General features: G+C 35.6%; 1 protein-coding gene across 3 annotated transcripts; it reads left to right on the top strand.

Moving 5' to 3' along the window:
• The first annotated feature begins 506 nt into the window (after positions 1–506).
• LOC138691374 (zinc finger protein 235-like) lies at positions 507–24,970 on the top strand. 3 transcript variants are annotated; one of them, XM_069813278.1, is made up of 5 exons: positions 507–575; positions 3,209–3,306; positions 11,836–11,973; positions 14,925–15,007; positions 22,661–24,970. In XM_069813278.1, the coding sequence occupies exons 2-5, from the start codon at positions 3,214–3,216 to the stop codon at positions 23,634–23,636; spliced, it is 1,290 nt and encodes a 429-aa protein (XP_069669379.1). In that variant the 5' UTR covers positions 507–575; positions 3,209–3,213; the 3' UTR covers positions 23,637–24,970. The 3 variants fall into 3 exon arrangements, with proteins under 3 accessions (XP_069669379.1, XP_069669381.1, XP_069669380.1); XM_069813280.1 differs by having other exon boundaries at positions 508–575; positions 22,669–24,970; XM_069813279.1 differs by lacking the exon at positions 507–575 and adding an exon at positions 582–674.
• The last annotated feature ends 1,743 nt before the right edge of the window (positions 24,971–26,713 follow it).

Here is a 26,713-nt window from a genome sequence, read left to right on the forward strand (position 1 = left end):
TACTCATGCATTGGCAGAGTGATCCTTTTTTATTTTAATTGGTTATTTAACGACGCTGTATCAACTACTAGGTTATTTAGCGTCGATGAGATTGGTGATAGAGAGATGATATTTAGCGAGATGAGGCCGAGGATTCACCATAGATTACCTTGCATTCACATTACGGTTGGGGAAAACCTCGGAAAAAACCCAACCAGGTAATCAGCCCAAGCGAGGATCGAACCCGCGCACGAACGCAACTTCAGACTGGCAGGCAAGCGCCTTAACCGACTGAGCCACGCCAGTGGCTGCGTGATCCTTAGTTGGATTGATTTTCGCGTGCACATTCCAGATCTAATTAAGAAGTTCCTTTCGTACTCCGGTTACACATCTTGAATATACGAAGGTTAGGTTTGGTTAGTTTAGGTTTCCATTAACCAAGTCCGCGCATGCGCAGTTTGATCTCACAGCCAAGTTCTTTCTGTCGTGAGCCGCGTGACTTCTTCCACTCTTCGATTGAATCACTCCTCACGGCTGTCTCGATCTCTAGCATGCAGTCGAGCTTCTAACACTGAACGTCAATAAAAGTCTACTATGTAAGTGTTTTATTTATATTATACATTAATATGGCACCAGTTTGCTTTCATTAGCGTCGAATTGCTACCAATACATCTAGTAAAGAATCAGTATTACCGGTAATGTAAGAAATGTTATGTAATATTTAAAGGGTCATATTTCTCTATTAAGTTTACAATACTGTGTTAATAATCCAGAAATCTTTAATTTATAATTAATTATATTACTTGTCAGATTATTATTTAGGCGTTTTTATCATCACTGTTCATTACGTGGGCAAAAAGAAATACATAAAATAAAATTCCTGGAGTTCCTCGGAAATTAAATCTACATTGTATATTGATAAGTGAGTGATAGCTATATTATCAGAAGTCAATGCTGTCATTCAACATTTTAACGCACTGCAGCTAAATAAATAAATAAATAAATAATACAAATAATAAAATCGAGGGAAAATGAGCGTTGAGCAACTTCTGGTGATTTTGGAAATGAAAATCGTTGAATTTGTAAGAGATATTTTTGTGGACATATATTTTAAAAGTCAAGGAATCTATTGGTAATTGCTTGATGTAAAAAAAATTGTAGAGAATTGTAGAGATATGTAGTAAAGGATAAATTTCAGAACACGGATACCTTCCTTTCCCTCTTATTCCATAATTCCAACCTTGTGCACACAAAATAAACTGTTGACACTGAAAAAGTGCCTTTTCGTAAGCATGATGATGCGCATTCTATAAACACAGGCAAATCTGATCTTTTTATTATTTTAATATAATTGTTTTCAGTGAGGTATTCGTATACTGAAATATAAATTACCTGTGAAATGAGACGTAAGTCGTAATGCAAGTGGAAACGTTGTGCTTTCTAGTGAAGAAAACGAACGTAGAGATATGAAAAACACGATGCGATATAATGTTAAGAACTCTGAACTTTTATTATAATTGAATAGACACTGGAAAACACTCAACTACAACAAATAGGCTAATAGTAGAATAAGCACACAACTATCACAACCTAACTTTATTTCAAAACCCACCTTTACGTTACACACCAACATACTCGAAATGCCAACATGAAGAACAAAAAATCACAAGGTCTGCCGAGCGCTCAACTCCATGACTATCATCGTACACCGCCGGGCTGGGATAGAGCGCCTTCACTTGTTGTATAAGAGCATACACAAAACCCAAGAACCCTCAATAACACGACAGGCCTCGAATATTCTATGCCCAATCTTACATTTATCAATTTCCGCTACATGTTTTGGCCCTCCAATCTTAGGGTTGGTTCTTGAATGGCTATCAGATTCTCTGGAAAAAAGAAAACTTATAGCAAAAAGAAAGTCTAAACAAACCTAATCTAACCTGTCACAGTTTCGTATATTCAAGACATAATAAAAGACTAACCTAACCTAACCTGTCAGATTCGTGCATCCAAGGTATAATAAAAGCTTCAACTAACCTAATCTAACCTGTCACAGATTAGTGTATGCAAGGCATACTAAAAGCCTAAACTAACCTAACCTGTCACAGATTCGTGTGACATAATAAATTTGTTTGGCGTAATAAAAGCCTAAACTAACCTAACCTGCCACACATTCGTGTACGCAACGCATAACAAAAGCCTAAACTAACCTAACCGAATTTAATCTAACCTAATCTAATCTCTCACAGTTTCGTATATGCAAAGCATAATAAAAACATAAACTAACGTAACCTAACCTGTCACAGATTCGTGTATCCAAGGCATAACAAAAGCCTAGACTACCCTAATCTGTCACAGATTCGTATATGCAACGCATAACAAAAGCCAAAACTAACCTAATCTAACCTCTCAGAGTTTCCTACAAGGCACGGCATAATAAAAGCCTAAACTAACCTGTCATATATTCGTGTATGAAAGGCGTAACAACAGCCTGAACTACACTAACCTAACCTGTCACAGTTTCGTATATACAAGGTATAACAAAAGCCTAAACTAACCCAACCTGCCAAAGATTCGTGTATTCAAGGTATAACAAAGCCTGAACTACTCTAATCTAAACTGTCACAGTTTCGTATATGCAAGGCATAACAAAAGCCTACACTAACCTAACCTGCCTAACAGTTTCTTATATGCAAGGCATAATAGAAGTCTGAACTAATCTAACCTGTCACAGATTTGTGTATTTAAGGTATTACAGAAGCCTAAACTAACCTGTCACAGATTCCTGTATGCAACGCATAACAAAAGCCTAAACTATACTAACTTGTCACAGTTTTGTATATGCAAGGCATAATAAAAGCCTAAACTAACCTAATTTGTCACAGATTCATATATGCAAGGATAACAAAAGCCTAAACTAACGTAAAGTAAGCTGCCATAGTACAGTATATGCAACGCATAATAAAATCCTAAACTAACCTAACCTGCCACAGATTCGTATATATAACGCACAATAACTAACCTTATCTAATTTTCTTGTAGACACACATCATGAAGATTTGGATATAGCAGTAAACATAGTCATATTTGATCACGAATTTCTCTCTGATTGTAGGGATATTCAATATGTTTGTTTAGTAAAAAAACCATTCTGGAACAAGAAGTTAATATCTTTCCCAGCAGCTCAAGGTGTGAAAATGAATGTAAATTTCTTAATAATTTCTTTCAGTTGTGATGGATGTGATCAAGATGGAACACGAGATCGAACCGTTGGCTATAAATAGAAATGATGGCAGTGATTTCGAAGAGGAGAAGCCTTCATCTGAGGTATATTGAAATTATTACCATCTATTACATGCGAAATTTATAACAATATGCCGCAAGACTCAAAATTATACAGCTTTTGAATTACATTCGGCATACATAAACAAAGAAAACGAAGCCTAGCGTTCCTTGTCTTATTTGTTGTTATGTGACATATTGTATGTTTCTTTTCACTTACACTTTATGAGGTCTGATAAGGCTGTTGATATAAGCTTATGGTATTGTTTTCAACGAACTTTAATATGTTTCTTTCATAAACCATGCAAATCATCTTAACTTTCCTGTGTTCTAACTAGTGAATATATAAATGTGTGGCTCAGTACCAGACTTGCTTAACCCACAAATTTTTAAGCCACCGATTTCCGTATTAGAGTGACTGTAAATTATCATTTATATGTGTGCCAAAGAACTTGTACTAGATAAATGTTAGGTTATAGTACAAGAGAAATAATTTCCAATTGAGAGCATATCATTTTAAAAAATTACGTCTAAGTTTAGATAGATAGGTGGGTGGGTGGGTGGGCGGGCAGGCGGGCAGATGGACGGACGGATGGATGGATGGATTTATTCGTTCCATAATATTCTTACATTTGCTTATAGCATAGAATAAAGAACATGTCCAATTCTTATGTTTAACAATAAGATGCAATACATATAAAATGCAAATATGAAATATGTATAGAATTAATACCTTAATAACAGTAATATTTTATACAATGTAGTATGTTTACCATTTAATAGTATTATAATATTTACACAGTACTGTGAAATGTCAAGAATTCATCTACAGAATAGGAAGTGTGAGATATTAAGTAATTTTTTTAGTTTTACCTTAAATAATGCAGGGTTTTGGCTATGATTCTTAATGTCTTCAGGAAGACTATTGAACATTTTTATCGCCATGTAACGTACTCCCCTTTGAAAGCATGATAAATTTGATGATGGCATATGAAAATCATTCCTTCTGCGGGTATTTACACTATGTATGGCTGAGTTAGTTGGAAAATTTTCTTTATTACATAAGAGGAAATTTATTGTAGAGTATTTGTATTGAATTGTTAAGGTTAGATTCTCTAATTTTTTTTAAAATAATCTACATGATTCTCTAGCCTTTGCTCCAACTATTATTCTAATGGCTCTTTTTTGTAATAAGAATATATTTTTACTATTTGCAAAACTTCCCCAAAATATTATTCCGTAGGACATAATGGAATGAAAATAGGCAGTATCTTTAAGATACTGCTGTTTAGAAATTGCTGTAACGACCTAATTGCGAAGCATGCTGAGCTAAGTTTAGGGGTTATTTCTTTGATATGATTTTTCCAATTAATTGTATTATTAATATGCAAACCAAGAAATTTGGTTGTTGATGTTTCTAGTAGAGGTATATTGTTGATAGTTGTGTCCAATATTTCAGAGATTAAATTTGAAGTGGCTTTAAATTGAATTATTTTAGTTTTATTAATGTTTAATGCTAGTTTATTGGTTGTAAACCAGTCATAAATTTTAAGGAGAATTATTTCTGTTTTATATTTGAATGTGGCAAAGTTCTTGTCTGTAATTATGATACTAGTGTCATCTGCAAATAGAGTAGGATAACCTATTCCTTTTATTATGGGGCCAAGGTCATTTATAAAAATTATAAAAAGAAGAGGCCCTAATATAGATCCTTGTGGGACCTCTGTATGAACATTTCCCCATGTTGAAGTAGATTTAAAGGAGTTATTAAATGCGTTGATTTCCAATTTTTGTTTTCTGTTTAGGAGATATGACTCAAACTACTGATATGCTATGCCTTTAATACCATAGTCTTCTAATTTTTGTAGTAGAATTTTATGGTTAATACAATCAAAAGCTTTGGAGAGATCACAGAATATCCCTCCTACTTGTAATTTTTTATTAATAGCTTCCAGAATTTTATCAGTTAAATTAAACGTTGCTTGCTCAGTTGATTTATTCTTTCTGAATCCAAATTGTTCTGGAATGAGAATGTTGCATCTATCAAGATGATGACTCTGCCACTGAGCCACTCAAATACGAAAATGGAATCTTACCTTAAGTACACGTCCACATGGACAGCTATTCAGTAGACATGTGAAGGAAATGTTGCTACATATAGTTTGGTATCTTTGTGGCATATTAACACGAGAACAGCCGGAACTAGTTATATACTTAGAAATGCTGATGCGGTCATTTTGACAGTGTCTATTAATATATACACAGTACAGCACTAAATAACAAAGTAAGCAACACTTAATAATACATCAATGTTTCTCTTACTCTCCTGACAACTTTAATATATATTATATATATATATATATATATATATATATATATATATAAAATACGTGTATATTATTATTATTATTATTATTATTATTATTATTATTATTATTATTACAATACAATATACTTTATACCTCCTCTTACTCCCTTGGAAACAAGAAATGGTGCTTATGTTAGATCAAAATGAGTCATTCCACGTCAAATTGCACAAAATTATACAAATTTTGACCTTCATATTTCTGATTGCGTTTATATTTTTTTTACCAACTCTATGGGTCTAATAAACCAACACGTGTACTTTTATTTCCTCCAAAGTCCACATGTTTTTAAAATATTGGATGTTAAAATTCGTTAAAAATGTCGCACAATGCAACATTTAAAGCGTCATATTTCCGAGGATATTTATGTTAAAATTTTTTTGAAAAAATGCATTTAAAAGCTTAAAGTACTGTCTTTTGTTAAATATTTACTAACTAATTTTAATATAATTATTACAAATATTCTTTTATGTTTCAATTTTTAAAAGTTAGATATCAATGTGAAATAGCCGTATTAAAAATCTAAAAAAAATGCCTACTAGGTGCACTGAAGTATTCTTAATAATTCCAGAAAAAATCACAATGGGATCTTCAATAGTTTAATGGAAATTTAATTACTTACGACGCAATGTGTAGCGGTCGGTGCAGCAGCAGTGGACAGGAAACGTTGAAGCGCGCTGGGAGGTTTATCGGCGCTGGATGATCGACTCAACGTTGCAAGATTACACACAGTAGGGATCAAATCACTCGAGAAAACACTGCTAATTTACTTATTATGATATCCTCAAATATTTGTACATTATGCTTTTTAAACGTTTGTTTTCATTCACATTACACTTTAAATTTTCATTCGCCTACCTTCTTTCTTGAAAGAAAATTGTTTTACTAGGCCTAAATCTTCAGTTTTTGACAACGGAATGAAATAATGTAATTTTAATGTACCAGTTATTGGTTTTAGATTGTGGTATCTGGCCTGCAAATTTTCAGTGTGGTTTTTGTGCTTATTCAATGGACAAAATATAAATGACACTTCAGAAATTTTTTTTTTGTGACCAATCAAACAGTTTTTTTTTGTTGATGTTGTTTTATAGGATCTTGTATAGGCTGCTCTCGTTGCAAGTCTTTTAACAGTTCCTCCAATGCCACCACATGGACTTTTACCATGCGACATTGCAAAGAAGTGTCATTCAGCAATAATTCCATAATCGTCTTCATGTAAGCAATTATTTTTAAAATTCTTTTTGTTTTTGTATTGTTAACTTGATCCATCGGAAAAGTAAATGATTTTTTTCATATCGTTGAATTCTTGCTTTAAGAAGTTGATTGCTTCGGATTAAAAACAATGAAAGGAATCGGTGTCATGTTTCATGCTTTCTGAGATGACGACAATATTTTTGTGACGAATTTCTGTATCTTCTTTGAAATATACTACGAAAGGATGTATTGTGTCTTGGCATTTTTTCCAATGCACACCTTGTACTCAATCTTGTGTTACAAATGAATAATTTTCAGAAAAGCCTGCAATAGGCCTAACTATGTAATTTTCAGGTTGTACATTTTCTTTGCATTCCGTCAAAAATAAAATATGGCGACTTTTGAAGGGATGACGATGCATCTTCTACATGAAAAACTTTACTTGCTTGGAAGCCTTTTATTTTTTTAAACTTTTCACTGGGGTATCATTTTCGTTGTAGTTTTCTTTTCTTGATAGGGGATTCTATTGACATCAAACTCTTGTTTAATTCCTCAATATTGGTGATTTCTAGCGCTGTATCCATAGATCTGCTAGAATAAGAACTGGGATAATCACTCTCTCTGCCCGCACTTTTATTTGATTCATGTTTACTAATATCACAAGAACTACCGGCTTCACATATAATTTCATGTGACCTATCTGGAAGTTGATAGATTTTTTACGGAACGAATCACATATTCGCACATTTAAAGACTCCTTTAAATTGAGCTTTATCAATAAATCGCGACTTATGCGTCTTAGTGTTTTCTTTTTAAAAGCGTGATTAGAAAGGTCAAATGGATTTAAACACTTGTTATATATTACGCGTTCTTTACCGTCACTGATGTTGTATAGAAGTCACGTCACTCCGTGAAATTCAAACCCTGACTGATTATTTTTCTCTTCTATATTTTGTCTCCTGCCATCTGTTTACTGCCATAAAGTTTACTGCCTTACCCAGCCTTGCTATCTTTAAACACTTGGCTATAATACAGTATAAACATACAGCATTGTGAAGGGTTCCCCCTCTTTGCTGTTCTGACAATAATAAGATAACTTTAGATATTTACTGTTCCTTAAGGTATTGATCATATGATGAATGAATCCATTTCTTTCGTAGTGTTGCGAGATCAGATATTACTTGCAACGGGGGATTTCGTAAAAATTGCCGCCGACAGCCTTCTAGGCTATCTATGGCTGCAAGTAGTACATTAGCTGGGAATCGCGAGTGCGTGCAAGCCTCCGGAAAATAAATTGTTACAAATGTATGTGTGAAGATCCCACATTTCTAAATGCAGTAGTTTACAGATAATACATCAGGGAACAAGTCTATAATTTTTTCAGATTTTTAACTTGGCTATTTAATATAGTAATTATGCTTTCAAAAAGAAATGATTACAAAAATACGCCAAATTTTAAATTTATTAGTGATAGGCCTAAAGTAATAAAAAGTGTTGTATTTAGTCTTTAAAATGCGCCAAACCGCAAATCTCAATTATTTGTAGACACAGAGTTCCAAGTGAGTTTATGTAACAGTGCGCGCATAATTTGCGTAATTTCAGATAGTCATAACTACACAAATAATTAATAATTGTGAAAATAAAACAATACGGGTCTCTTTATTTGATGTCTGGAATTCATGAAAAAAAATTCGACCATTTCCGAGAAGGTAGTGTTTTATGGGTGTGCGATTTGACGTGGAATGACTCAAATGCAGGAATCGAATATCTCCCAGTCTGTTCCTACCTATTATCTCACTGTAGAATATGGGCCCAACAGGTAGCCTGATAAAGCCCAAGGGTCCGAAGCACCAAGCCCTTCCTGTATCAGCATCTGTACTCCCAAGACTTCACCCTGGCCTATTTTTATTTTTGGAGATGATAGATGAAATACAAGAAAAATGAAAAGTGTTGGTGGAATGATAAAGGGAAACAGGAGTACTCCGATAAAATCCTCTGCAGTGTTATCTTTGTCTAAAACAAATCCCATCATGATCTGGCCGGGGATCAAAACCAAGCTGCCTGATTGGAAACCCAATGCTTGTCAGTGATTACCTGAGGAGATGTGTATGTAGACTTTTCGAGTGGAATACTTACCACAAAAATTAATAGGTGTATTAATATCACTCTATCAGTATTGTTATCTTCATCATATGACAATAAAGAATGCATTTTACAGGCTTTAAATTTTATATTATTATATTTCACATCTATTGCATTTCGCTTAGAATAAAGAAAAGTTAATATTATAAACTTTGGTAACAACCTCTAAACTTGATCTAAGATTTAAACATTTTGGGAATATTTTATGAAATATGTTTTTCCTCCTACCTATTACAATGGCCACCTCAATATAATATAACTAACTACTCTCTGCCATCACACAGCTGTTAATGTCTGGTCCCCATTCGTTCAGCATTGCATTTTTCTTCTCTAATCCTATTTCACCTGTGCTAAAGTATTCCCCAGATATTGCCAAATGAAACAAGAGTGTAACCTGTAAATCTTGAAATCGTGTGAAAACAACAAGTAGAAATAAGGACTAGGATTCATATGGAAGTGCCTATTTTTACTGGCTAGTTGAGTCATGCAAAAATATTTTATATATGTTTGCAACGTCTGTGATGATGGATATGCAAAGTTAATCGTGCATATTTTTGCATATGTCAGGAGTTCCTGCATATAATAAACTATTGTCCATGTTATATTGTATCATATTTTGTACTACTTGGATTGCTTGTTTGTTAACAAAATATTTTTTGGTTGACTGTACTGGACAACTGAAAATTCCTTGCATATGAAAGCGAGCTGTGGAAAATCCAAAACAACCACTCCATGCTTTTGTTTCACATACCCGAATCGAGAATGGAGGAAATTGAATAACTGCATAACAAGAGGCATTTGCAAATGTCCTATACTTACATAACTCTTGTTCACTCCTATGGAGTAACGGTTAGTGCATCTGGCCGCAAAACCAGGTGGCCCAGGTTCGATTCCCGGTTGGGGTAAGTTACCTGGTTGAGGTTTTTTCCGGAGTTTTCTCTCAATCCAATATGAGGAAATGCTGGGTAACTATCGGTGCTGGACCCCAGACTCATTTCATTGGTATTATCACCTTCATCTCATTCAGATGCTAAATAACCTAAGATGTTGATAAAGCGACATAAAATAACCTACTAAAATAAAAAAAAAAAAATAAATACATAACTCTTAACAACTTTACCCACCTTTTCTGTGTTTCACTTATTCTAAGTTGGCTTACCTGCAGTCCGACTGTCATGTGCGTGATTTTGTTGTATTTTGTGTGGAGTTTGTGTGTGTTCGTTCGTTATGCCTCCTGAAAAATTATCGAAACTAGCAGAATCCCTAACTTATCAGAACAATGCGCACATACAAGGGCGTAATGGTGAAGCTCTGAGGATAAAACATGAACATGGTATCTAAAAAATCCGCTTACAGTACTGTGCTCAAAGTAACGAAGGTCTTGTGCAAAGAAATTCTTGAACCTGTAACTTACGAGCTCATATTGCATACCCTAAAATTTTGTCCAGTAACTCATGTGATGTTGAACGATCATTTTCAGTATTCAATAATATCTTTGTAGATAACACACGAAGTATGACAACAACAAAGTTGTTAGTTATGTTTATGTTGCAGATGACACAAGTATAGTAATTACAGCCAACAACTCCAACACATTCCAATCTTCAACAGAGGAAATTCTCTTCAAAATGTGTGACTGGTTCTCAGTCAATAAATTAGTATTAAATTGTGAAGAAAGTAACATAATTCAATTTAAATTCTGTCCAAATTCAACCTCGCAAATTTCAAGCGCAATAATTAACAATAGATCCCTATTAGGAACAACAACTAAATTTCTTGGCTTAAAAATTGATAATGTGTTAAATTGGAAAAATTATATTAAAGAAATTACATCCAAACTAAATTCAGTATGTTTTGCTATTAGATCTATGAAAAAGATGGTAAATATCAATACCTTAAAAAACAATATACTTTGCATACTTTCACTCGGTAATGAGTTTTGGAATAATATTCTGGGGAAATTCCACAGATACTAACAGTATATTCCTACTATAAAAAAAAAAAGAGTGATTAGAATAACAGTAGGTGCCAAATGTAGGAAATCGTGTAGGACTATTTTCCAAAAACTACAAATAATGCCCATGACTTGTCAGTATATTTTTTTCATTAATAATCTTCCTCATATGTAATCGTGAAAACTTTGTAACTAATTCAACAGTTCATAGCATAAATACACGTCAAAAAATTATTTTCATACTCCATCAGCAAGTCTATCGAACTATCAAAAAGGAGTGCGTTATATGGCATTAAAAATTTTAATAGCCTCCTTACCGATATAAAAAATGAAACTCAAAACATAAGATTATTTAGAGCCAAATTAAAAAAGTACCTAATTTCTCATGCCTTCTATTCTGTAGGTGAATTCATGACATTCAACAATGCTTTATGAAATTGATACTAACACTTTGTGTTGTACTAGTAGACTATATTGTGAACCTCATCTGTATGTATTTCATCTAGACTGTGACTACAAATTAAGACTTTATAATAGTATTAAGCTTTTTGACTTATAGATATAAAAAATTAAACTCAAAACATAAGATTATTTAAGATCAAATTAAAGAAGTACCTAATGAATACCATGGAATGTTAATAAATACAATACAATACAATACAATACAATACAAGCATAAAAAGCAAGGTAAACAAACAAATAAAGTGGACATATTGAACCTTTATATAAAAAAGAAAAAAACTTATATTCCTATCTGATGTAACATACATATTCTCTCTCTTAGAAAGATAGTAAACCATACAAAATTTAGATTTTTCCATATTTCTTATTTTATTATGCATGTTTCATACTTTGTTATGCACATAAATGCTGGCCCTAGAAGTTGCGTAATCAATTGTGATTGCGTTTGAACTCCAGGATGTGGACTTATTGAAACTGCAGTTGACTGAGATAAAGACTGAATGTAAAGACAACACCCATGATGTCCTGTCAGAGATTAAAGTTGAAGAAGTTGGAGTGCTGACTACTTCTCCTGTGGTAAAGTGTGAAGCTGAGGTAAGTTTGGCTCATACCTTGTGCTGGCTTTTCTTCTCCCAATACTTTACCTTCGTTTTGGTCTTTGCAGACATCATCTCTATACAGTCCTCCTGCATTGCTGGTTTTCACATGAGAGAGCTATTAATATTCTCAGAACCCTGACAATAAAATGATTTGTTTGCTCCATTATATGCTAAATTTGATCTTTAAGTGTATTATTTGATTTTGAAATAAATTAAATTTCAATACCTAACTCTTTTCATATACAGAGTAGAAGTGAAATAACCTTCCAGATTGAAAGGGACCATACGATATGCTCAAATGAATAGAAAACCTATGTTACGTTTTGTGATTAAATGCCCGGTTAATTAGAAAATTAATTTGGAAGTTCCAGCAGTCTGGCTACTTTGCCGCTAAAAGTCTCCTTTTATATCGCAATATAGATGTAAGAGGTGAACAAACTCAGTATACTTTTACTGTCATGCACTCCCATCTCTAGCTACAATGTTGCAATGTGGATTGCATCTTTCAATGGTTTGAAATTAATGGTTTTTAAATTAAATTTACACGAAAACCGCCCATGTTATTGAAAAACGACAGAGAGATAAATGGTCCTTTATTAGATTTTCTATTGATATGGACAAATAAAAATCCAATTCCCAATAGTTACCGAATAAGAGGTGTTAAACATTTGAGAAACAATTTTTTTTTCTAAAAAAACTATGAACTTTTTACCAATATGGTATTACAGTTTCTTGTTACCAGGGTGCGAATTAATATTTCTAATGAGGAGGGAATAGAATCTTAGATAGAGAACATTCGATACGGCTCAACGCTTGGTCGCACTGAGTTGCTTATCTTGCATGTTGATTATAATAATAATTATATCCATGAGCAGGCTTAAGAAAAGATGTGTAATTCCTAAGTTATTGATTACTGTCAGCTTGCCGGAATGATTATACATCAATATTATTTTCTTTGCTTACTTTATACTCTACTTTATAAAGTATACTTGTGTTAAAACAATAGTATTTTGTGAAGCGGGGATAGAAGTTATCCTTGGCAGGGATGTTGATATGAATTTATGAGAGGGGATAACTTTCCAACAGGGAGGGAAATACCCCCCATCCTCCCCGTTAATTCACATCCTGCTTGTTACATACAATGAGCTATTCGCTCTAAAAATCCGCAGGGTTATTTCACTTCCACCCTGTATAGAGGTTGTTGAGGTAATAAGAGGATACATTTTTTTAAATTTTATTTGTGAGATTTTCCGACTGAATTGTTAAATGTTCTTTGTTTTGCCATCACTTGTAACTTTAACAACCACAATGTCTTTTGAGTGATGTGTTAGTATTTTCATTATAGGCTATATTTATTTTTTATTCAATTACGCCCTCTTTGAGAAATATTTTGCATATGAACTGTGATTTGAAATCAGTTTTTAATTTTGAGACAGTTAAAATTGCAATACTTGCACTTTCGGATGAAATAGAGAAGATGGATCTTAATATTCGGAAACACCATTTCATGTTCAGTTTTTATTTACTTTATCCCAAGCTGCATATCTCTCTTTCCCATTAATGAAACGTTCATTTGTTCTTTGTATTAACAATATGATTTTTCTTTAGTTATTCGCTAACAAATAGCTTTTATATTGTTAATGCTTGCGCAAAATTTTCTTAGTTAGGACTTAATAGTATAGCCAGTAGTAGAGAATCTTGGGTAAATTGTGAATTATATGCCTTGTACTGTTGTTTGTTTTTTTTTTTTTTTTAGAACTGTACTAATGGAACGTTATGCCCCTATTTTTTCGTCATACTATGTAACCTCAATTATGATTCTTCTCTTGTCTTCTAACTGGTATGTGTTATTATGTGTTGCAACATGACCATGCAGATGAAACAAAGTTCCATTAGAAAAGTAATTCTGAGTTCTATTTTCCAATTGCTAACGTTTTCTAACTTTCTATTACACAAGTAAAATCTAATTTGTGATAAATTAGCAGAAAGTTTCACGGCTCGTTCTCAGCAATATAACACTATAGCTCATACTGTTAATTTACCCTTTATAGAATTGCACAGAGCATCAATACGATAGTGTGGGGATCTTACTGTCAGTTGGCCGAGATTTACGTCAACATTTGTTGAGATTCAATTTATTAGATAATAATTTCCAACTTTATTCAAGACAGTTATTTTAGAGGGTCTCTAGATTCCTCACCCTGTTATTATTCGGTTGAGAAGCTTTTGTCATATAATCTGCTCTCAAAAAATCTGAAAGTTAGAATTTATAAAACAGTTATATTACCAGTTGTCCTCTATGGTTGTAAAACTTGGACTCTCACTTTGAGAGAGGAACAGAGATTAAGGGTGTTTGAGAATAAGGTGCTTAGGAAAATATTTAGGGCTAAGAGGGATGAAGTTACAGGAGAATGGAGAAAGTTACACAACTCAGTACTGTACGCATTGTATTCTTCATCTGACATAATTAGGAACTTTAAATCCAGATGTTTGTGATGAGCAGAGCATGTAGCATGTACTGGCGACTCCAGAAATGCATATAGAGTGTTAGTTGGGAGGCTGGAGGGAAAAAGACCTTTGGGGATGCCGAGACGTAGCTAGGAGGATAATATTGAAATAGATTTCATGGAGGTGGGATATGATGAAAGAGACTGGATTAATCATGCTCAGGATAGGGACCGATGGAGGGCTTATGTGAGGGTGGCAATAAACCTATCTCTAGTAATAAGTATTTGCAGACATATTATTATACATTAGCAGTTCAGATCTTAGGACGTAGAAAATGGAAGGTCACCATGCAATGTTAGCTCTAAGATCTGTTTTCTGTTACCTGAAATTCTTATTTGGACACACTAGGATTTAAATACAGGCCTATGACATGAACGTCGATATACTCTTCCTGTAAACTTCCGCAGTGTTTCTAATTATTTGGTTTTCATTTTTTAGATAGCCTTGTGTGACTTCGACACAGTAAAGGACGAGCTGAAATTGGAACCTAAGGCAGAAGAGAATGAGATTCTAACTGATAGGTGAGTCTTCATGTTTTCCTTTCTTTCATTCCTAGATTAAAATTATCACACACGACATTAATTTACAATGTGTTAAGGCAGGGGTCATTAGCACAGAGTATGCTGGGGCTAGAGTCTCTTACCCGCGGAAAACGCAGTGCACCATGGTGCACTCCGTAGCTGCTAGCAGGTATGCTCTCTATCTCTCCCTGCTGCACGACGGTGCACACGGGACGGCACCGCGTACCCGTTGCACATTTCAGCAAGTGCTGATGACCACTGTGTTAAGACATGAGATGGCTTGACCATATACTAACAATGAGTTGGGAAAGATAGTTAAGAGCCATGTATGAATGGCAAGACCAGGGCAACACAGAAAATGTAGATAACAAATGATGGGAGGAGAAGCCAGTGCGGAAATAGGAATTATACAGACCGGAGACAAGATCAAGGAGCCTGAGGGATTGGTAGTGGCAATGTGACAATCTGCTGTATAAAGATATGAAAGACTAGAAATATTTTCATATTGAAGAGACGTAAGGTACAGGTAAAATCCCCAAAAAAAGAATAAGACGATTCTTGGTGAATGCGAAAGTCTAAGTTCTATAGTGTGGTTCACAGGTATTGACGCAGCCATGCAGGAAGACATAATCTGGCTGTGCATGCGTATTTTCACCCTATTCCAAAGTACACCAGTCAAAATATTATCAGTTTTCTGTCCATTTCTGTTATAGACCCCTAATTATGTCTGCAATCTTCCTTCTTTATGGAAGTGTGGAAGGAACCGTGAGGCAAAAAGTCACTTATCAAAAAGGGAATACAACACTGTGATATGAAAAATGTAGAGCTGTAACAAAATAACAAGGACCGCTATAAGAGTTGCATTAAAAAGTATTGATTATTGAAACTACCTTAAGTAAGAAGCAAATGATTGTGTTATGCTTTATTGTACATTTGGGAGCTTAAAATCGCTTTCATTTTTTTTTTTGAAGGTAGATTAATTCCTACACTGTTTTTAATTTTAGGCTATAAAATATTAATGATTGAATTATTCATCAAGAACTATTTAATAAATACCACGAGAAAGATAACAAGGACCTCGAAAAGGACAGAGACAAGGGCCATGATAAGGATCGTGACTAAAGTCAGGACCATCATATACACTATGAGAAAGACAATAAGGATCACGGTAAAGCCCATAGCAAAGACAACAAAGGCTAGTGTAAAGACCACGACAAGGACAAAGACAAGGACCATGATGAAATCACGACATGAACCATGACACGCACCACAATAATGATCACAATTAGGATCACGACATGGGTTACAAAGATTATGATAAGGACCGTGATGTGTACCACGGTAAGGGCCACAATGTGAGTGACGACAAAGATCAAGATAAGGACCATGACCAGGATAAGGAACATTGCAAAGATAATAAATACCATGATAACGACCATGATAAAATCAACAAATATCCATGATAAGGACCATGACAAAGACAACAATGACCATGATAAGGAACATGATAAAGACAATGACCATTATAACGACCACGAAAAGGACAAAGCCAAGGACCACTATAAGTCTCACGACACGGATCACTACAAGCAGCACAACAAGGATTGCGATCAGGACCAAGACATCGACGATGATAAGGCTCACAAGGACCACGACAAAGGCAACAGAGACCATGATAAGTACCACGACAAGGACAAATCAAAAGCAAGGACAGAACGACCACAGTAAGGATCACAATATGTAACATGACAAGTATCATGATACGAACCACTACAAGGACAATGGCAATGACCATGATAAGGATCACGGTAAATACCACTACAATGACAATGAAAATGACTATGATGAGGACAACTACAACTTTTCTTTAGTAGGTTATTTTACGACGCTTTATCAACATCTTAGGTTATTTAGCGTCTGAATGAGATGAAAGTGATAATGCTGGTGAAATGAGTCCTGGGTCCAACACCGAAAGTTACCCAGCATTTGCTCATATTGGGTTGAGCGAAAACCGCGGAAAAAACCTCAACCAGGTAACTTGGCCCAACATCTGGATTGAAGTTTGCTTTTCAACAGGCATACAGGATGTTTAAAAAATACGGGACATAATTTCAGGTACGTATTTCCCACATGTAGACAATCAAAATAGTTCATTACAACATGTGTCCGGAAATGCTTTATTTCCGAGTTATGGCCTTCACAACATTGAAATTCACCAGAACGGTTTTCTTTCCGCAGGTCGTTGCCGTCAAAGGAGACATTAAGAGGGCACTCTGACAGTTCATTCTGAGGCAAAGGTTACATTCAGTGTTGTGTAGGCGTTAGACTGTGCGACATGCATTCAAATCAAGAGCTGGCAGAGATACACTTCATGTACGGCAAGGCAGATGGCAATGCTGCGCTGGCTCGTCGTTTGTACCAGGAGAGGTACCCACAGCGACAATGTCCAGATCGGAAGACATTTGTACGTCTCCATTACCATCTGTGCGAGTATGGAAAATTTAACTCTCCTGGTTTGGGAAGGGGACGACCAAGATCTACAACTCTAGAAGTATAGGAGGAGATTCTGGAGGCTGTGAACATGACTCCTTCTATCAGCACACGAAGGGTAGCATTGCAAGTCAGTGTTCCTCATACGACTGTCTGGAGACTGTTGAAAGAGCATCAATTGTATCCTTATCATTTGCAATGTGTACAGGCCCTGTCACCAGCAGATTACTCTGCAAGAGTTAGGTTCTGTCAGTGGTTCTTGCAGCAATGTGGTGTAAATCCAAACTTTCCTGCCTTAGAATTATTTACAGATGAACCACATTTCACACGAGATGGCATAACAAATTTCCACAATCAGCATGTATGGGCGTATGGAAACCCACGTGCAACTGTTCCATCTCATCACCAGGTGCGGTTCTCCCTCAACATGTGGGCCGGTATCATTGGTGATCGATTAGTTGGACCCCATGTACTTGTAAACAGACTTACGGGGCAGGCGTATACAAACTTCCTGGAAAACACCATACCTCATGTTTTAGAAGACACTCCACTGATCAATCATCAACACATTCACTTCTTGCATGATGGCACTCCTGCACACTACAGTCGTACTGCTCGCCGGTACTTGGATCGAAGGTTTCCTGATCGATGGATAGGTAGAGGTGGCCCAATTGCTTGGCCTCCACGCTCACCTGATCTGAACCCTCTCGATTTTATACTTGTGGGGCCATTTAAAATCATTGGTTTATTCGTCTCCGGTGCCTGATTTGAAATCCCTTCGGAATCGAATTGTGGCATGTTCTGAGGGCATACACAATACTCCTACGAGTTTGTGATCGTGTTCGCAGGTCAATGAGACATCGATGTGAGGTCTGTATTCAAGCAGGAGGTGGACATTTTGAACATCTTCTGTAATGACAACGACCTGCGGAAAGAAAAACGTTCCGGTGAATTTCAATGTTGTGAAGGCCATAACTCGGAAATGAAGCATTTCCGGACACATGTTGTAATGAACTATTTTTATTGTCTACATGTGGGAAATACATACCTGAAATTATGCCCCGTATTTTTTAAACACTCTGTATATCATACACTGTAAGAAACCATGAAAGCCTTAAAGAATATCTCATTTAATTGTAGTGGAAAAGGAGGCTACTTTTTTCCATTTTGTGGTATTATCCTGTTTCACGCTTCTTTCTTGTTCTGAAATGATATGGTAGTAAATCATCACACAACTTATGTTAGTTAGTCACTTATAACAAGTGCACCTCTGCACATGTATGGATATTGTGCCATTGTCATACATATGTACATATATATATATATATATATATATATATATATATATATATATATATATGACACTAGACGGAACGAAGAGGTGGAACTTAAAACTGAGACATCGGGATGGGAATCCGGTGTGGCTTAGTGGATAGGTCAGCACATAGAGCTGAAAACCCGGGTTCAAATCCTGGTGCCAGAGAGAATTTTTCTCTGTTCCACTCATCTTTCATCATATGATGACGCAGAATTTCTGCACGGAAATTTCATATGTATTTCGGTACATCATAATAATATAAGATATGCAAAAAATAATCACTTAGTGATTTAAGACAGCGCTTACTCTGTCGGATCCCGGCCAGTTAGTCACTCATAACGAGTGCACCTCTGCACATGTACGGACACTGTGCCACTGTCATACATCTATGACGCAGTGCATGAGGGTAGGCCCCTAAAGGGAACCGAAGAGGTGGAACTTAAAACTGAGAGGATTCAATCCAACATCTGGATGGGAATCCGGTGTGGCTTAGTGGATAGAGCGTCATCACGCAGAGCTGAAAACCCGGATTCAAATCCCGGTGCCGGAGAGAATTTTTTTTTTCTGTTCCACTCATCTTTCATCACATCACACAAATGTCAAATTTTGCCTAAAACTTGCTATAGTACCTAAATAACACATAATCAGAATACAATTTTAAATATAATCCAAGGGAATTCAAATTAAATATTGTGTAAAGTGTTACCATTGCTGCTACAATTATCATTATTACTACCTATATTATTATGTGCTTCCCACGCAATCAATTTCTTTACTTATTTATTTATACAGGACATACCTTTCACATTTTCATGTTTTGTGTTTTTTTTCCTGCTCCATGATTGATGTCACTATAGAAAATCCCTCTGAATGTCCAAACCAATTTCGCATTACTTGAAATTTATATCTACAATGCAGGCTTATTTAGCAAGCTATATTCAAGGAATGTGTAAGTTTTCTTCTTTTATTTTCGACAAACTATCATTCATACTTACATGCCAGTTTGCATTCTACATCGAAAGATTCAAATTATTATATCGTGTAACTCACGATATTTATTCATAATTCTGAAGGAAAACTGTGTTAAGCCCTGTGGTGACATTTAACATCTCAGATATTATGGATCTGTATTTCTGCCAAATCGTTTATTGCTTAAATTAAATTCATGGATATGCAGATTCGTCTTACTGACTAGGTAAAACTAATACAAAAATTTCCATTTATTATTTCCTGTAGCTTGGTAACTACAAATAAGAATCCCAGAATCAATAAATAACCAGGTCTATATTCTGCCCATGTAGATTATGAGTGATATGTAATTTTTACAATATTACCTGTCAGTGGTATTACATCTAAAATAGGTACAAAAATTAATTTATTCCTAACAATAAAATCATTGTGATCCTCTACCCTGTTGTTGAGTTACAGTCTGAGAGGATAAAAAGAAAGGAGGGAGCAATCCAAACAAATATATTTGAAATCAGTGCGACGGATATGACGTCAAACTACACCTTCTACGCCCCATAATCTTCCGCGAAATACCGTCAAATATTCAATTGCTACTATCGGTTTCGGTCATGTACATAAACGAGGTACCGGTAACAGAAATATTACCAGATTATTATATCAATGTACATTTAACTGTATTGTGAAAACCATTCATATGATATTAAAAATAAAACAAACAAATTCTAAACTTAGTAACGTAACAAGTAAATGTTTACGATTAGAAGAAAAAACTCAAATACCACAAAAAAATATAGTAGAAAAAAAGATCATTTTCATTAGTTTTAATAATTTAACAAAAATATTGGTCTTGTAAACCAAAAATAAGGAATACCTTTTAAAACTTCAGAAAAAAGATTATATCTTTTCATAACGTGGTTTTTAGTTCTAATTTTAATAACACACCCGTCAACAATTGGTATTCCACTCAACACAGCATCACAGTAGTCGTTATTGCACTTCACAGCACGTCAGTGACAATTCACATGTATTATTGAGGAGAACAACAATGTATTTCTAATTTCAACTAATGTTCACAGCACTATTTACAAAACAAAACTGTCAGTTCTCAGTTCACAGTTCGTTCACCTTGGCTAGTTCTTCTAACTCAGTCAAGTTCACGGTACGTCGAACCCCAAGCCTTCCAGATAACAGTTCACTGCACTTCGAACCAAAGACTTTCAGATACAGTTAACTGCTCTTCGAACCCAAGACTTCCGTATACACCGCACTAGTCTGGACGCTGCCACATTTACTCAAGTTCACAGCACTTCGAATAGGTCTCCGCTAACTAGCTCTCTCGCAGCTGACTGGCTGACAAACTAAACTGAACTGAATAAACATCGAAGGCTCCTCGCTTTTATTTACTAAATCACACTTTCTTGAATGTACTGCGTCTCGTACCTTCTACAACAATCGGCTCGCGTGACTTTGCAAAACTTCCAGATATTCCCCTTGCTCTGTGTCATGCCGCACCTTCCCTCGTCGCACTAGATGCGCGCGCAACTTCCCCGATGTCCTGCGCCTCCACTCCGCCGGACCCTCCTTCCCGCGCGCCTCCTTCCTCCCCAGAGGCCCGCGAATGTTCCGGTCTGCCGCCACAGTATATTTCTTAAAAGTGTTATGGTTGTGACATGGACTGAACCTTCATTTCCACATTCTTTCTTTTATCAAGAAGAATGTTCGCACTCCATCTGTTAACGAATAGGGGGACATATCAACTGACATATTCTACAGTTGAGCCGAACAGAATATTTGCTGCTAAACTTGACTACACTTTTGAAATATTCACAACACGAAACAATTCGTAATCGTAATAATACGAACAAAACAACTGATTAACACACTGGAAAAAGAGATTAGCTATGAGTAATGTGACGGCCATAATAGTACACGTTTTTGATTCCATTTCAAGCTTACGACTCCTGGTTATAGTGTTAAAATGTGATGCTTTTGTACAGATATGGAATTAAAACATAGACCGACTCTTTATAGCAGTCCTCCTCTATATAGACAACAATCTTCGTAATACTTTCTACAAGTAGCATATATTTAGGCGTTCTTGTTTACTGCACATGCGCAATGCATTGTATCTGGAAAATAGTAAAAATAAATGGCCTAACTTTTGTTTCTGGGTCTGTACAGTTTGTTTGACTGATGCGCAGTGCGTTGTATCTGGAACTTAGGCCATGTCTCAAAGCTACATTTTCAGCTGAAGTGAACTAGATTGTTGACTAAATAGCCGGATGTGACGTCAGAAGTTATGATCCAAAGCTACATGGTGCATAGCAATCAGGTCCGTAGTAGCTAGTAACGAAAATGCTTGCTTGATTGCTGGCTTGTTCATTAAACAAACATGGACACTTCATCAACAATTGGGGTTATTAAATCTGAAAATGCTTTGGAATTGAAATAATGTAAATATAATGTAGAATAACACGTTAACTTTGAACACTGGCATTGTTAGTACCTTCTGTACAATGTTTTAAACATTATTGTAATATATTAAGTCCTTATCTTTTTCCACATAATTCATAATGAAACTGCATTAGGACACTGCCTTCTTAATTTAGTGCTGCACCGTGATGTCATGGTTTTTAGAAAAATAGTCTACGAAGAAGGCCATGTTTCAAGCATATATTTCCAAAGCTCCCTGGTGTGTCGTTTACAAGTCACCTAGTTGCTAGCCACTAGTGTGTAGTATGGACTTGAGTTTTGAGACATGGCCTTAGTAAAATTAGATGGCCCAAACTTTGTTCCTGGATCTGTACAGCTTGTGTTGACTAGTTTGCTGAATTTTTCTGACTGTTTTGTAATTTGATATTGTATTATTGTGATAGTTTTGCAGACACAAATGACAGCTCCTTATCAACAGAATTCGTGGGTGGTTTTGGAAATGATGAGCACATCACTATTTGTCAGGCTTCCAAGCCTTCTGATTCATCGGAGACACTGTTACAGGCTGGTACAACTGAAGAACGATTAAAATGCAATATCTGTGAAAAGTTTTTCTCGAATTCGAGTAGTCTGAAAAGGCATATCTTGAAGCACACCGGCGAAAAGCCTTTCAAATGCGATACTTGTGGGAAGTGTTTCTTTGATCAGGGATGCCTAAAATGCCATGAACGTGTGCACACCGGGGAAAAGCCATTCGCATGTGATGTATGTGGAAAGTGCTTCTCTAATTCTGGTACCTTATACAGACACGAACGCCAACATACTGGTGAGAAACCATTCAAATGTTATATCTGTGGGAAGCGTTTCTTGCAACAATGTAATTTAAAATGCCATGAACGTGTCCATACTGGTGAGAAACCATTTAAATGCGATGTATGTGGAAACTGTTATTCTCATCCAAGTAACCTGAAAATTCATCAACGCCAGCACACTGGTGAGAAACTATTCTGTTGCGGTGTCTGTGGGAAATCCTTCCCGCAAGTGAGTAAACTAAAAGTTCATGAACGGCAACACACTGGTGAGAAACCATTTAAGTGCGACGTTTGTGGAAAATGCTTTTCGCAACCGTGTAACTTAAACGTTCATTATAGACAACACACGGGTGAAAAACCATTCAAATGTGATATTTGTGGAAAGAACTTTTCGCAACTTTGTAACTTCAATGTCCATCAACGTCATCATAATGGTGAGAGACCATTCAAATGTGTTGTTTGTGGTAGGGGCTTCTCGGCACGAAATAAACTTAGGAGCCATGAACGCCGCCATACTGGTGAGAAACCATTGAAGTGTGATGTATGCGGTAAGTGCTTCTCTCATAGGACAAATATAATAGCTCATATACTGAAGCATAGTGGTTAGAAACTATTGAGATGCGATGCTTGTGGATAATCGATCTTGCAGCCAAGAACCCTAAAAGCTATAAACAGCTGCATACTGTTGAGACAACATAACGATGTGTTGTGAGAGTTAAGAGTTTCTCGCAACCGAATAACCAAAATTATCTTCAATGTCACAATACAGATATTAAACTATTCTGATAAATAATCTGTCTGAAAAGTGTTTCTTCGAGTCTTGTAAGAAACTATATATCTGTGTGTGTGTGTGTGTGTGTGTGTGTGTGTGTGTGTGTGTGTGTGTGTGTGTGTGTGTGTGAAGGTTACTTATGTCCCTGGTATTAGAGGAAATTGTTAAAATGCCTAGGATTTGCAGTATAGAGTATTGGAAATTTTATGTGATTACTTGCCCACCTAACTTCCCTAAGTAGGTACTTTACTTATATATAAAATTCGTCGTGCATGAATATGACGGGAGTTTTCGGTGTCACCAACACCTCTCACGTGATACAACCTAATCTAACCTAACCTAACTTCTCACATAATACTACACACCTGTCACATAATACACACCTATTCTAACCTAACCTAACCTGCCAGAAAATACTACACACATATTCCTCACGTTTAGTATAATTTCGTTTGCAAATGTTGCCCCTCTTGTCGTATCTGGAGCTATCTAGTGGAAGAAGTGAAACATGATGGCGGGTTGTCTCCATTTTTCATAATTACATTTAGTTCGTTAAGTCTGTGTTTTGTGCATAAATCGATGTTAATGCAGTGGTAATTCCATATATATAGTGCAGTAAAAATTGGAATGTGTCGTGGCTGTATTAAAAGTGTTGAAAACTGATTTATAATACCACATTTGCAGTGATAAAAATGTGCAATATTCGTTCAGTGGCTGGTGGATACGCTACCTTGACCTATATATATATATATATATATATATATATATATATATATATATATATATATATATATATTTCTGTGAGAAGACTTCCCTAGAAAGAGAAAGATGAAGGGCAGAATAGCGATTAGAGACAAGAAGGCGATAATTGTGGATAGTTTCGCACAGTCCAGTGGCCTGAAAATGGACGGAAAAAAAACACAGACTTTGAACAATTCAGTACGATTTCTATGAACATTTTTTCTTGCATAAGGGTTAATTGAATAGTTCTATAGTTCTATACTCAAACATACAAAATAGAATGCATCGAAATAAGTTGAGGAGTTGTCTCTAACTTAGGATATCTTAAAATTCACGTACGCCAGAAACAGGTGAAAAACTATTGAACTGCGAAAATTGTGGATAATGTTTTTCTTGTTATTAAAAACTTAAGCCGTTAACGGCAATAATCTTTTTTAAGTCTACTTTTAATTTTAACAAGGATGGACTTCGGTATTATGGCGACAAACTGTTCAGTATCCATGTCTGTAGAAATTTATTCACTATCCAATGGTACTTGAGAGCAAACTTGCAAGAAAACTTTCTAATTGAAGTGCTTGTGGGTAATATTATCCACTATCAGTTGTGTCCGCACCCAGGACATGCCATCTCTTAAGCCATTTGCTCTACCAAAAATTCTCCATGGCTGCTCTCTAAAGTAAGCAGGGGCGCCGGAACCTGGGGGCTGAGGCTACTTAAGCCTCCTCCCCCCAGATTTTCTGGAGGAGGTGCTGAGGTCCCTCAATTGTTTTGTTCTAGTTTTAATTTATTCATTTTTTTATTTCTATGACTTAAAAAGAAGCGGCAACTTTGAGCTCAGTGTTTAGAGCGATTTATTTTAACCCTTAACTATTATTGTCCTTTTTTGGAACAAGTACTATCATCAGATCAAATCTGACCCGAAAACGTTTTTCTATATATTTCGAGACTGAGGTATGTTGTGAACTTTCTATTAAAGCACACAGTATTTTGAAGGTTTTGAAGACCATATTCATAACATTTATTGAAATTATCCAACTTACCTTCTCTAATTACATCATGTTTAAATGTTAGTCAAATTTTCATCATACATTTTCAATGATTTGTAAATACATACAAAACATGTATTATTCATAATTTAATCACTATACACATGCATTATTACTGTTATTGAAGCACGAAACCAGGTGGCCCGGGTTCGATTCCCGGTCGGGGCAAGTTACCTGGTTGAGGTTTTTTCCGGGGTTTTCCCTCAACCCAATATGAGCAAATCCTGGGTAATTTTCGGTGCTGGACCCCGGACTCATTTCACTGGCATTATCACCTTCATCTCATTCAGACGCTAAATAACCCAAGATGTTGATAAAGCGTCGTAAAATAACCTACTAAAAAAAGAGAAAAAGTTATTGAAGCATTAAACAATAAAGCTGTCAAGGAAATAGGTGAAAATTTGATTTCTTTGAACGCAATTGCAAGCAACTAATATAGTCGTATAACGAAAACTGTGAATGGAAAAGAAAGAAAATCAAAATTATCATCTTCATTATTTGACCATTAAACATCAAATAAAAATGTTCCTACGATAAAAAAATCACTGAATACATGAAAGGATAGCTAAAAGACATATGAATAATTTATGACCAGTGTCACCAGGTACCAACAATATTCATCTTCATTGACACTTTTACTCATCACTGTCAGTGCTATGTATCTCCACTGCAAGGATTACAGATGATCTTAACAGTGCAATACTTCTTGCAAACAGTTCTATTGCATTCACTCCAGACTGTGGAATGCTTGTTGTCAACAGAAGATGGGCAAACATAACTTGTCTTCTTTTCGTAGATGGCTCCTCTCTTCTCTCAGGTTTATCCTTCTCTGCAACAATTTTCTTCATGGTTGCTCGTAATGTTCTAGGAACTCTAGATTCAAGCATCCTTCGTTGAATATGTGAGCTAACTAAAGCTTTCCCTGAATTTACACCGAAATCCCTACGACTTATGTTTGCATGTAGGTCTTTTGATGTGAAAACGTATGAGCATTGACAGAAGCAATATCCAATAATGCCATGAAAATTGCAAGTGGTCATCTTCTCTTTCTTCTCTGAACAGAGTAGTTTGCACACTTTTGGTTCAATGAATCTACCCCTCCTTTAGTTCTGTTGTAATCTTCAA

Source organism: Periplaneta americana, chromosome 16, assembly GCF_040183065.1.
Source record: "Periplaneta americana isolate PAMFEO1 chromosome 16, P.americana_PAMFEO1_priV1, whole genome shotgun sequence".
Taxonomy (NCBI): Eukaryota; Metazoa; Arthropoda; class Insecta; order Blattodea; family Blattidae; genus Periplaneta; species Periplaneta americana.

Bases quoted from the DNA above. Each gene is read 5' to 3' on its own strand.
- LOC138691374 (XM_069813278.1), top strand. From the start codon at position 3,214: ATGGATGTGATCAAGATGGAACACGAGATCGAACCGTTGGCTATAAAT. The intron at 11,974-14,924 runs GTAAGTTTGGCT...TTCATTTTTTAG, and splicing joins TGGTAAAGTGTGAAGCTGAG to ATAGCCTTGTGTGACTTCGA. The intron at 15,008-22,660 runs GTGAGTCTTCAT...TTATTGTGATAG, and splicing joins AATGAGATTCTAACTGATAG to TTTTGCAGACACAAATGACA.